At 36.6% G+C, this 11928-nt stretch overlaps 1 protein-coding gene across 4 annotated transcripts; it reads right to left on the bottom strand.

Moving 5' to 3' along the window:
* Positions 1-178: 178 nt before the first annotated feature.
* Positions 179-11608, bottom strand: LOC109049756 (putative oxidoreductase GLYR1). Of its 4 annotated transcripts, none has more exons than XM_042722464.1 (16): positions 11457-11607; positions 10955-10991; positions 10569-10648; positions 10319-10457; positions 8333-8443; positions 7924-8007; positions 7619-7672; positions 5815-5865; positions 5644-5717; positions 4901-5000; positions 4704-4814; positions 4512-4613; positions 4271-4433; positions 4002-4181; positions 2451-2575; positions 179-1837 (listed from the first exon to the last, which is right to left on the bottom strand). In XM_042722464.1, the coding sequence occupies exons 1-16, from the start codon at positions 11492-11494 to the stop codon at positions 1763-1765; spliced, it is 1524 nt and encodes a 507-aa protein (XP_042578398.1). In that variant the 5' UTR covers positions 11495-11607; the 3' UTR covers positions 179-1762. The 4 variants fall into 4 exon arrangements, with proteins under 4 accessions (XP_042578398.1, XP_042578390.1, XP_042578404.1 ...); XM_042722456.1 differs by having other exon boundaries at positions 4002-4184; positions 11457-11606; XM_042722470.1 differs by lacking the exon at positions 7619-7672 and having other exon boundaries at positions 4002-4184; positions 11457-11608.
* Positions 11609-11928: the final 320 nt, after the last annotated feature.

Below are 11928 nucleotides of genomic sequence, written 5' to 3'. Positions count from 1 at the left end.
GTCAAAGGACAGAGGATTTTTCTCTTTTTTTTTTTTTACAACGCAAAACCCCATTTGAAAATTAATTTTCATAAAAACTACATTAGAAAAAAAATACATCATGACATTGTGCTTTCATTTCATATATGAACTCGTAGAACAGCAATACAGACATCAAACCTAAGAATAAATGACCAGCTGGACATTCGGTTTGTTTATTCAGAGGGTTCAGTTGACCGCACAAACAAAAAGAGAAAATAAATTTCACATTTACATGAAATTATAAATAGCTCCAATTTTAACACCGACACCTTCCTTGCACAACTGGCATGTCATTACCAACTTAGTTTAAGCCACAAAAATCAAACAATTTACAGTAATTAAACCCATTCGCTAAGACAAAAGAACAGTCTACAATATTAAGACAACAGATGATTAATAAATTCAGTAGAGTCGAACTGAAAGCATGTTATTCCGTGTATTCAAATAACCCAACCCTTTGATGGGGATATATACAACGTCTTAATCTTAGTAAATCACAAAAATGTCATCCATAACCAAGCACTTTTTTTTTTTTTGGTCAGAACAATTTATAGAAAAGGAATCCACCCTGTATTTGTTCAGAGTAAAAAAAAAAAAAAAATTAACCAAATTATATGCCATTAATGGCTTGCAATATCACTAAAAATGAACAAATGCAATCATAATTTAGGGATAAAACGCAGCATAATGTTAGCTTGACCTTGTTTTACATTTTTCTTTTTTATGAGTTATAATGGTAATTCAAATAAAAACTGGCAAGTCAATTATTTTAAGCAATTACGCAAAAAAAAAAAAAAATTACAAATAAAGCAACAGATCACTCTGCCAGCCGACTGACTTGGTTAAGATATGACAAGTCCAATTTAAAAGTTATCAAATAAAGCAAAACAACTTGAAATGCCTTCAAATTATTTTTTTTCCCCCTCCACAACCTCTGAAAGACTTAAATGCTGGGATACAAATGTGACCCTAAAGTAGTCAAGCTGGAAAACAGGAAGTTCCACTGCAAAAGTGATAGTGAGGACTCAATAACGGGAAAACTACTGAATGCTTTTCAGCATTAGGTTAACTGGAAATGATGAATAATTTCAGGATCTTCTGTCTTATTATAACTGCCAATTTCAAATAATAATAATAAAAAAAAAATACAGAATTTCTGTAAGGCAATAAAAACAAAATAATTTACTAGTGAACAGGTGACCTCCAAAACCAAGGGGCGAAAAATAAGAAAATGTACGGCCAAATTGCACCTGACATGATGGTAATCTTTAGAGATAAAATAAATACATACATCTATCTTATATGGGTATTAAGGCAATGCAGTGGCTTTTTTCTTCATCGTGCTCCTCAAGCCTGTTTGTGATCAAAAGTTCATACTTTACAGATTTCTGAACATCGAAAATTACAATGTGGGAATTCTTCTGTAAAGATATGAATGATGAATAAAAACCCTAGGATCTTCAAACAACAGTAGCCTTAACGAAATGCGGATATAATACACGGCACCTTCAATCATAAAATAATCATTTGCAGGGAGTTTAATAACCTCCCACTGAGCATACGTGCAGCAATATTACAGTGAGTGCAATGCTCAGATTAGGCTGCTAAATAGATCCCATTACACATGGGAAAACATATCACTGGTGCCCAACAAAATTCATCAGCAGAGGAGAGAAAGACAGAGGGAGAGGAACAAAGTAGGTGAGGTTTGTGGTCCAGGACGTGAAGCACATCTACAGGATTAGTGAATATAAGCTCTGTAGACTGCAGACATGTCATTGTCCGACTGGTCCAATGCTTTTGCTCTCTTGTATACCTGCAAAGGTACGAAATTATGCATTACTTAAAATGGAAGCATAAACCAAAATTACATTTAATCTTAGAAAAAAAATATTTTAAATGACATTTAAGGTTTTAATGACTATTTAAGATAATAATAATTTTCCTTTTATGGCCAATAACCGATAAAACCCCCCCCAGAAATATACATTTTATATTATATATGCTAAATTCTATATTGTCTAAAAAAATGAAAACACTAAAATTGATTGTTTTAAATGCTAAAAATGAATTTAGGCATCACAACATTATGCATAACGAAAAATAGATATTCATTTTGAGATTTGCTAAAGATTACATTTAACCGATTATAAAACTAGTGTTTGTAAAGATTAACTTTGAGTATTATATTCTGGTAAAAGTAATCTAAATGTAAAAATAGGGGAAATGACTATTAAATATCCATATACTTCAATTAAATATGCATAGTACAGTTGAATTCAGCTCTTTGGATAGTAACTATCAAATTGCATTACAGAATCTAAAAATACATATATTAGTTAGCTACATGGTCAATCTACCAAAAGTCAATGAAGCATCAATTGTGGCCTAATAATCCATTCAGCTACCAAACACTAACGCTGTCTTACCTCATTTGCAGCAGCTGCCATTGGTGTTGGATGATTAACCGAATCTCCCATTGAAATGGCTAATCTCAGATCTTTCTGAATATGCTTCAGGTAGTAATCAGGTTTGAAGTTGCCCTGCAAGATATCTGAGAAGAAACAGATCAAATGTTACTTAAATAAGCTAGTATCATTTTAATAGTTTCAAAAAGTTAAACCGGCATACTGTGTTGCCTCTAGATTCTAATAGTCAACAGTTTCCATTTGTTTTTCCAATAGTTCCTTGGAAAATTTGTGCAATAAATGAGTATATTGGCTCTTGGGTGGACACCGTTTGACATTAAGACCAAAGAATAAGATCTCCAAGCAGCACCATGTTACAGAAAATGGTTAATTGGTAGACATGTGCCGGTATTGGGTAATGCTATATATGACGGTAATAAATAAGCACGATATTGTTATCGTGGGCACTTCTAAATACCGTGAATAATTCTATATTACAAATTATTCAGAATTTGGAATGCATTTTAAGAATACTATTTCCATCAACTGGTCAAAATGCACAACACCGCTGTATGCTGCATGAAAGATGCCTATGGACTATGCACGCATGAGAAGCACACGGGGGAACACGTAAGAGACGAGCTGAATGAAAGCACTTTCACTCTCTGACAGCAGATGGCGCTAAACTGCAGAAAATCCAGCCCTTACCCTGGAAACCCCATAAATAAAGCAGCTGCGCTACTTTCTAAAACATATTTAAATAATTTTAAATAGCCATTCAGATTTGTGTATTCACTATGGTGTTTATCACAGTGCCAAATACTTAAATATTTAGACTTAATAGGCTTTTTATTTTCATACTTTTTTTTTCATTTTAATCTGGACTACAACATGCCCTAGATACTGTTTGAAAGTGTTTTGATTCTTTATTGTTAATTCACACTTTACATTAGGGCTTCATTAGTTAACATTAGTTAATTCATTATTTAATAAACTGCCAATGAAAAATTCTTCTGAACATTCATTAATCTTAGGTATTCCAATATTTAATAACACGTTAAAATCGAAAGTTGCAACTGTGTTATTTAATGAGCTAACATGAACTAAGACTTGTATTTTTTAACAAAGATTAATAACTTCTGTAACAAATGGAGCTATTGCTTACTGTGAATGTTAATGCATTAACGAAGGTTAACCAATGAGGTCTTATTGTAAAGTGGTACCTATTGGTTTTTATAGTTTTTGCACTTTAATCTGTGTAAAACTTTTAACTTTATATATTTTTCTGTATTTATTGTATTTAAATGTTCAGTTATTTTTGTTATAAGAAAAAAGTAATTTACCCTGTTATACTGTATTATGACCACTTTTTTTTTTTATCAATTTCAATACCATGATAAATGCATTAGCAATTAATCGCAACAGGAAAATTTGATACCGCATATTTTTCAAAGGAAAACTCAAATCTACCAACACATTAAACATAGTAACCATGACAACTGCTATTATAAAAGAAATATTACACAGATAGACTTATAATCAGAATTGTAAAAAAAACAAAAGTAAGCCTACTCTGGCATTTCTGGTCCACAAACGTGCTTGCCATTTGTCCTTGGCAAAGTATATCCAAGAATGTTTGTTGCGACTGTCCCGTGGCCTGCGCCAAGGTCAATCCCTCTGCGATGGTTGCCATGAAACTGCCTTGAACCATGTTAAGGATCAGCATCATTCGTGCAGCATTTCCTGCTTCCCCTGCTTCGATGGAAAAGACAAGGTTAATATCATGTGGAAACATGCAGCCTCGTATACAGCCACACGGCAGGACTGAAAGGATGTAGTACCTATGAAGAAAGACGTCTTCCCCATTGCCTGGAAGCAGCTGCTACAGTCCTCATAAACACTGCGGTCTCCTGCAGCAACAATGACCAGCATACCGTCATTGGAAAGCTGCTGGCTGCCCGAAACCGGAGCTTCTAGGAATCTACCGCCTCTGGATGTGATGACCTACAGATTCAAATGAACCTTAGTTACGGACTTCCTCGGGTAATGTCACGAAACACCCGCCTGGATGATGTTGGTTACCTGTGCGAGCTCTGTGATGGTTTCCGGGTCAACAGTTGACATCTCTACGTAACATTTGCCTGGTCTGATTCCCTGTAGGACTCCACTAGGACCTAACACAAGCTGAACACAAATAATACTGTACATGTAAACCAAAGACAGAGCAGCGTGACAGACTGAAAACAAAGAGCCATTTACAAAACTTTGACCTACATCTCTGGCAGCTTTTGGGTCTGATACACAGGAAAATGTGATATCGCACATGGACACAACTTCTGCAGGTGTTCGTCCTAATCTGGCACCTTCTTGGATGAACAAATCACACTGCAGAATAAAAAAAATAAAACACACATCATTCACACACTTAGTGTAACGTCAGAAGCAGCCATATTTAAACCCTTTGTTTGTACCTTTTCTGCTGTGCGATTCCAAACAGTCACAACATGCCCCATCTTCAACAAATTAGAAACCACACCACTTCCCATCAGTCCTAGTCCAAGGAACCCTATCCTGTTATGAAAAGAAATATATTATATTACAGGTATTATTAGCATATTGATTTAAGAGAATGGTTTAACAAACACTGGTCGCTCTATAAAGAACCAGCTCACAAGAGTGTTTGTGAATCAGACTACACTGGTAGTGAAGTGCTCTTGTTTTTGCATGCAAAACAATAACAGGTCAGCAGAACACTGTGCCATCTGTTCAAATGCAGACAATTTAAATATGAAATAACAACAAAGAAATCTTCCCTGTGATTAAAAAAAAAAAATAAATACCTCATTGAAATAAAAAAAATCAATATGAGCTGAAAAATGTATTAAATTTGAAATGTTGTCTCAGAAACTGATAAGTTACGGTACAAAAATGACAAACTGAAAAAAAAAAAGCTAAATAAAAAATATTAATTAAAACGACAAAACCACACAAAATTACTAATATGAAAAACTGAAAATTTGCCCATTCATATATCAATAAATATTACAACAGCATACAAATAAGATTACAATAACACTGATAATAATATTAATAATATTTTTTTTTGTGTGCCTTATTCATCAATGACCTAAAACAGTGAGATCCCAAATAAACCTGTATTTCCAGGTTTTTAATCTCAGGAATTCAGTGTGGTCCCCCACTCCTTTCTTATCACCTTTTGTCTGTAGGCGTGATGCTGCCGTTGATGGCTGTGCTGTCTGCTGCTTGAATAGACGTTGATCCTGTGTCCTTTTTAAGACAATACACAATTATTAAAATGAGCAAGCAATGCTAGCTGGCTAATTGGCAGGTAACCACGAGCTGTGAAATCCTAGACAGCGCTCACCTCCTCGATTATCTTTAAGCGTTTGGTGATGGGCTCCATTGATGAAGCTGGCTGTAAGGAAAAGGGAGATTTTCTTGTCAATCAAAGTCAATTCAGCAGATTAAGTGTCTAGAAATAGCAAATAGTCTTGCACTCAAAGTATCCTAGATACACATTAAGGAGAAAACAGCAAGTCCAGAGCCAGGGGAGGAAAACCAGGTGGAAACCTTTTGGCCCAACAGTCACAAATGATCTTAAGTGCCCGTTATTCTTGGCTCTGTCAGCTTCCAGTAAGGACTGCACTTATATTATCTTCTGCTGTCATGTCACACAGCTCTTTCTGCCGTATCTGATGTGAGAGCCAGGAGCGAAGCCAGTGTTAGGAACTGAAAATCACATTATCATGTTCAGCCACATGCTCCATTTCAGTTTAACTGAAACTTATACAGGGCAAGAAAACAGCTGACGCAGCCTAAATGAACATTTTTGAGAAAAGCCTCAGGCAATTAAGATCTCAGTGTCTCCGTTTTGGAGATATAATTTTAAGATTGATTCGTTTCTGACTGTGGCGCCAGAAAGCAAAAGGGCAAAAGGACAAGCAAGAAGGAAATGTTCTTCTGAAGAGGAAGTGCCAAGAGGAAAGGAAGAGTCATTTAAACAGTTGCTGGATACATTTTTTTCCCATCAATCCAATCAATTATATAGGCAAGCTAACAAACTGGGCAACCATAGCCAGTCCAAAAATTTATTTTTTGCCACACCTATGGCCATAAATATTTTTTACTGCCCATTTATTTTAATATTTTGTTTTATTAAATTTTATTTGACCATAATTTGTCTGCTGTGATTTTCTTTTTTGACAGTATTGTTTTAGTGGTCTGTATTAAATATCACCCCACTTTTTAAGCACAAGCTTGAAAACAACTCAAATTGGTTGCAGAAATATTGTGAACACTACCTCTCAAATGTTTGGGGTCAGTAAGATTTTATTTATTATTATTATTATTTTTTTTTTTTACGTTTTTGTACATCTCCTGTACCCAACAAGGCTGCCTTTATCTGTGCAAAAATACAGTAATACTCAGTAATACTGCATATTCTAATATATTTTAAAATGTTATTTATTCCTGTGATGGCAAAGCTGAATTTTCTGCAGTCTTCTGTGTCAAGTTATTCTTCAGAAATCATTCTAATATGCATATTTGCTGCTCAGGAAACATTATTTTTTTATTATTAGAGTTGAAAACAGTTTAATATTCAATAACCACCTTACTTTTTTCAGGATTCTTTGTTGAAAAAAAAAAAAAAAAAGCATTGATTTGGAACAGAAATCTTTTGTAACACTATAAATGTCTGCCAGTTCTGATTCATTTAATGTGTCGTTGATGAATAAAAGTATTACTTTCTTTCAAAGACTAAATCTTACTGATCCCAAACTTTTAAATGGTAGTGTAAATAATTAGCCATGTGGAGTTCTGGATTAAAATAAGCAGCATTCATTTTGGACCCTGACCTCTGCCTAAACAAAGACCTTGTACAAAACCATATCCAAAAATAGTTTTAAAACCGTAAAGTTGAGTAAATATCAGCTCACAATCGCAGAGGATTAACCAATAAGCTTAACACGGTCTGTTCTGTTAGGTTAAAAAATTCAGTACACCTGCCATGCTGCAGATTCAGCCGACTAGCATTGCCAGAAGCAGTTTGGGGGAGAAAAGTATTCAGAAATTATTAGAGCAGCCATTGTGTGCAATGTGCAAGAGATAGGGGTAAGGTTGCACTAACTAGGAAAATCAATCAGCATCTCAGCAAAAAGTCTCCTTACCTTCTCAGACTGGCTGAGCAGAAAGTGATGAAAATGTGGGTCATCCTTTACTGGCTATAATGGAAGAGAGTTAAATTGGAAACTATTCTCCAAAGAGACTTACTGACCTGACAGTTGTTTGATCTACAACTAATGACAGCAACATGGTGAGAGGTGCAACTATACAGTGAAGAACATAATGACTTGCATTTCGAAAGTGAGGTGTTTCAACACCAGCCGTGCAGCTGCTATGAAAAGTCACAGCTGTAGCTGCACCAAAATCAGATCCCATATAAGTGCAGAAGCAAACTGTGAATGTAACCTACACTGCTCTCCCATTTGAATCCTGCTACTGTTCCAGCGACCAGCCGTCGTACAGAGGATGGCTCTGGGTCAGAATCAGTCTGTTCCTTAAGGGAAAGAGAGACACATTCACCATGTGTACAGAATGGCTTTATCTCATGAAACAAAGCCCTAAAATAGCTGCATCTCGATCTGGTAAAAGTATGGCCAGGCGGACACACTGCAAAAGATGACATCAGTCTCAATGAACGGGTGGGTCCTGCTTGACAAATCCACCTCTAGAACATACAGTTGTTACCCAACTCCACAGCAGGTGCAACAGCAAATGGCCTTAGCAAAGGACTTTGATGAAGCTGACAAAAACGTGTGGGGTTATGACCTAACCCTTCCCCCTCCACAATGCCATTTAATGGTGAAGCATTATCTTCCAACCTTGTCTGACGAGCCACCCTTGAAGGCATCTTCATCATCTTCTTCAATGATCTTCATTGGTTTAGCTGCTTTACGCCCTTTATCTGACTTGCTTTTGTCATCAGAGTGTGCCTGTAAAACGAAGTTCACACAACATGAGGAATTATGAATGAAATACCACCTGATGAATTTCATAGAACCTGCTTATACCTGGTATCAATGCTTTTTGGTGTCAATCATAAGTGGACAACATTAAATAGAGACATAAATGGAATCCAAAATGTTTTGTGATGTGTAGCTTCTTTATGCAAAATTAACCATCCAATTGAAAAAGTCTGACAAACAATTCTTCTCAAAACATCTTAATTACAGTGAGACTAAACTTATGTGGAAACAACAGTATGCTGCCTTTGTGATACACCCTGGCATTGTGAGCAATGTATGGGAGTGAAGAGTGATTTGTCTTGACTGACCACATCCTGATAACAGGTGGAACCAGTGGCTTTCATCCAAGAGACATATTTCACACAAAAACTAAAATTTACTCACTCTCATGTTGTTCCAAACCTGCAAGACTACTTGGCAACAGTTTTGGTGCCCACTTACTTCCATTGTAAAGACAAACAAAACTGAGACATTTCTTAAAATATCTACTTTTGTGCTGTACAAAAGATAATATGTATATAAGGGCTGTGCAAAAAATCTCCTGTGATTAGTAGTATATCTCCAGCACGTGCGTTCAGATCAGGATTGCCAGGTTTTCAAAACAAAACATGCCCAATTGCTTCTCAAAACTAGTCCAATCGTGTTTCATTCTGGGCGATAAAAATACATGTTTTTGGCAGGGTTCACTTGGTAATATTCACATTTTAGTAGCTAAATATCACGTTATTGGTATTGGGGTCACTTCAATCCACGTTGCCAAGTCTGCGGTTGATATTTATGTCCGCGGGTTGAAGCGACCCCAATACCAATAACGTGATATTTAGCCCCTAAAATGCGAATTTTACCAAGTGAACCCTGCCAAAAAACGTATATTTTAACCCCGGGATGCAATTTTTATCGGGGAACCTCCTGGAAACGCGATTGGGCTAGTTTTGGACTAGTTTTGATAGAGCAACTGGGCAGGATTTGTTGTGAAAACCTGGCAACCCTGATCTTAATGCAAGTGCTGGAGATATACTACTAATTACAGGAGCATCTTTACTGATGAGATGCGCATTCGATTTTTTGCACAGCCCTAATGTGTGTGTGTGTTGTGATATTTTGTTTTCCTGCTAGATATATATATATATATATATATATATATATATATATATATATATATATATATATATATATATATATATATATTTTTTTTTTTTTTTTTTTCCAGTATATATATATATATATTTTTTTTTTTTTTTTTTTCCAGTGTTCTTTTAGGCCCATTACAGCTGGTATTAAGAGATGCATTTTCATCAATCTGACAAGAAGTGGACAGTGCTAAGTACAGGTGTAAATGGGGTCTAAAACATTTTGAGCTTGTTCACATTCCACACATTAAAGGGGATTGCTTTTGTAGTGTAGACGTTCATGTGAATGAACAGCCACAAAACATCGCCTACTGAGCGAATACTTAATCATTGTGGGACGTGTTGTGAGAAGGCGCACCAAAACAAGCAATTCAAACATTGCTCCATCGTACCAAAACATAAGAATTACAGTGAAAAATCACAGCTGTTTTCTTTATCCTTTTCTTTTAGTTCCTGTCCTGATTGCTTGGAATCTGCATAACACAGAGTCTTTCAGTCGATAGCAACTGTGTGCTGCACTCGGCACTCCCCCAAAAGTGATGTACAGTTTGCCAAAATAAGGGGAAATCTAAACAGAAGTGGTCACAGGACACATATTTAAAAAGCAATTCAATACCAGCTTGAAAGCAGTATGCATCTCACCTGACCCCTTATGACCAGATCACGGAAAGCCGAGGAGGAAACAAGACCACAAATCTGTGAAGATACGAACCTGATCTTTCCCTTTGGCCTTCTTCAGGTACTCCTCAACCGCATCGACAGCCTGTTGGAAGCGCTTGCCTTTGTTTATCTTGATCATCTCCTCTTTGTGGGGGTGGTAAGGCTTCAGCTGCTCTACCTTTATCCAGGCGCTAAAAGGGCAAAGCATATCAAAAGTCAACATCTGCTTAGTGTAACCTTTCAAATCCTCTGCAAACAAGAGGAAGTGATGGTTAAGGGACTACGATCGTCTCTGTACTCACTGATCTTCAGTTCCAAAAAACTTGACAAAGAAACATTTTTTGCCTCGTGGCTTTTTCAGATCCTTCGGAGGACTGACGATCTGAAAACACAAAGGTTAGAGATCAGTAAATGAAACAACATGATCCAAAACAGTCTGCTGATACAGAAGCTGTATATCTCAGTGAACTGTTAATAGAAAGCATTTGAACGTCTGTTTTGAAGGACACGTTTGAGCGTTTAATTTGAGGCATTCTTACTTTGGTTTGATTAAAATCGACTAAAAACGCTTTCTAGATAGTTAGCTCGCTAGGTTTTTAACACAGCCGGTGACTTCGACCTCTATATGCAAGAGCCAGCAGCTGCCCTCACAAAAACAACAGGAGTTCAACTCGTGAAAAGATCTTACCTTTCCTGGCCAAGGAGGATAGCGTCCGAGCTTTCCCCTGAAATATATAATGAGACGATAAGTTAGTATTTTAAATAAAACGTGACACGATTGAGCGTTTATTAAATGAAAGAGCTCGTGCCTCGAAACAAGCTAACGCTAGTTTATAGCGTAATCCGTTTCGACCCCATAAGAAAACGACCCTCTAACTGCACTGAAGCTTGTATTACATTCATTGTTTAATACAATTACATATCTAAAAGTAAGACGAAACTCTCCTTTAGCGTTAAACACAGTAACAGCACGTGTTTTTTTTCCTTTAAAAGGCATTTAAGTAATCGTTAGCTTGTACGCTAAGCTCTTCTGCTCAGTGTTTGGCTTGACGACACATAAACTGGGCCATACGCTAGATTTTTAACAAAACATGTTACTGCAGCCACGACAAAATGCCTTTCACGTGCACGAAAGCGCATTCAATCTCGACGTAATATTAAATCATGGAAAGTTAAAATTGTTATCTTACCAAACCAGATCCCCGATCCTTAGATGCACGGTCGCCATCTTAAACTGTTAGCGAGAAACGTCGCACTGAATGCAGGGAATGAACACACCCACTACACCCATCTACCCCTACTTGCGAGCGACGCGACGCAACATAGTAGTACGCGCGCGTCTCTTTTTTTAATCAGCTGTCACTACAGGCGTTGTAGTTTCGCTCGACGCTCACTAAATGGGGACGTTGACTAGCTCCATGTATTTTTAAACAGCAGGTTCTGGTGAAGTTAAACAGAGTTTGTAGGTCTGCAGTGGGAATTCAGCGAACCTACTCGACATGAAAAATGAACGATAAACTCTGAAAGCGTCTTTATAAGCCTCCAGCTCTGTATAGTTCTCAGTAGTTGAACGAACAGGTAGGCTATTTCTCTTTCTTCAGATAGGCTATTTTATATTTATGTAAACCAAGAGAAAAGTAGACTAAATTCGTTCGACACTGT

Source organism: Cyprinus carpio, chromosome A3, assembly GCF_018340385.1.
Source record: "Cyprinus carpio isolate SPL01 chromosome A3, ASM1834038v1, whole genome shotgun sequence".
NCBI classification, from domain to species: Eukaryota; Metazoa; Chordata; class Actinopteri; order Cypriniformes; family Cyprinidae; genus Cyprinus; species Cyprinus carpio.
This window is presented reverse-complemented; position numbering and strand designations above follow the sequence as displayed.

Coding starts and splice junctions, on each gene's coding strand:
- LOC109049756 (XM_042722456.1), bottom strand. CDS start 11,494: ATGGCGACCGTGCATCTAAGGATCGGGGATCTGGTTTG. Junction 10,992..11,456: donor AGGATCGGGGATCTGGTTTG/GTAAGATAACAA, acceptor TATATATTTCAG/GGGAAAGCTCGGACGCTATC. Junction 4,815..4,900: donor GGAATCGCACAGCAGAAAAG/GTACAAACAAAG, acceptor TTTATTCTGCAG/TGTGATTTGTTCATCCAAGA.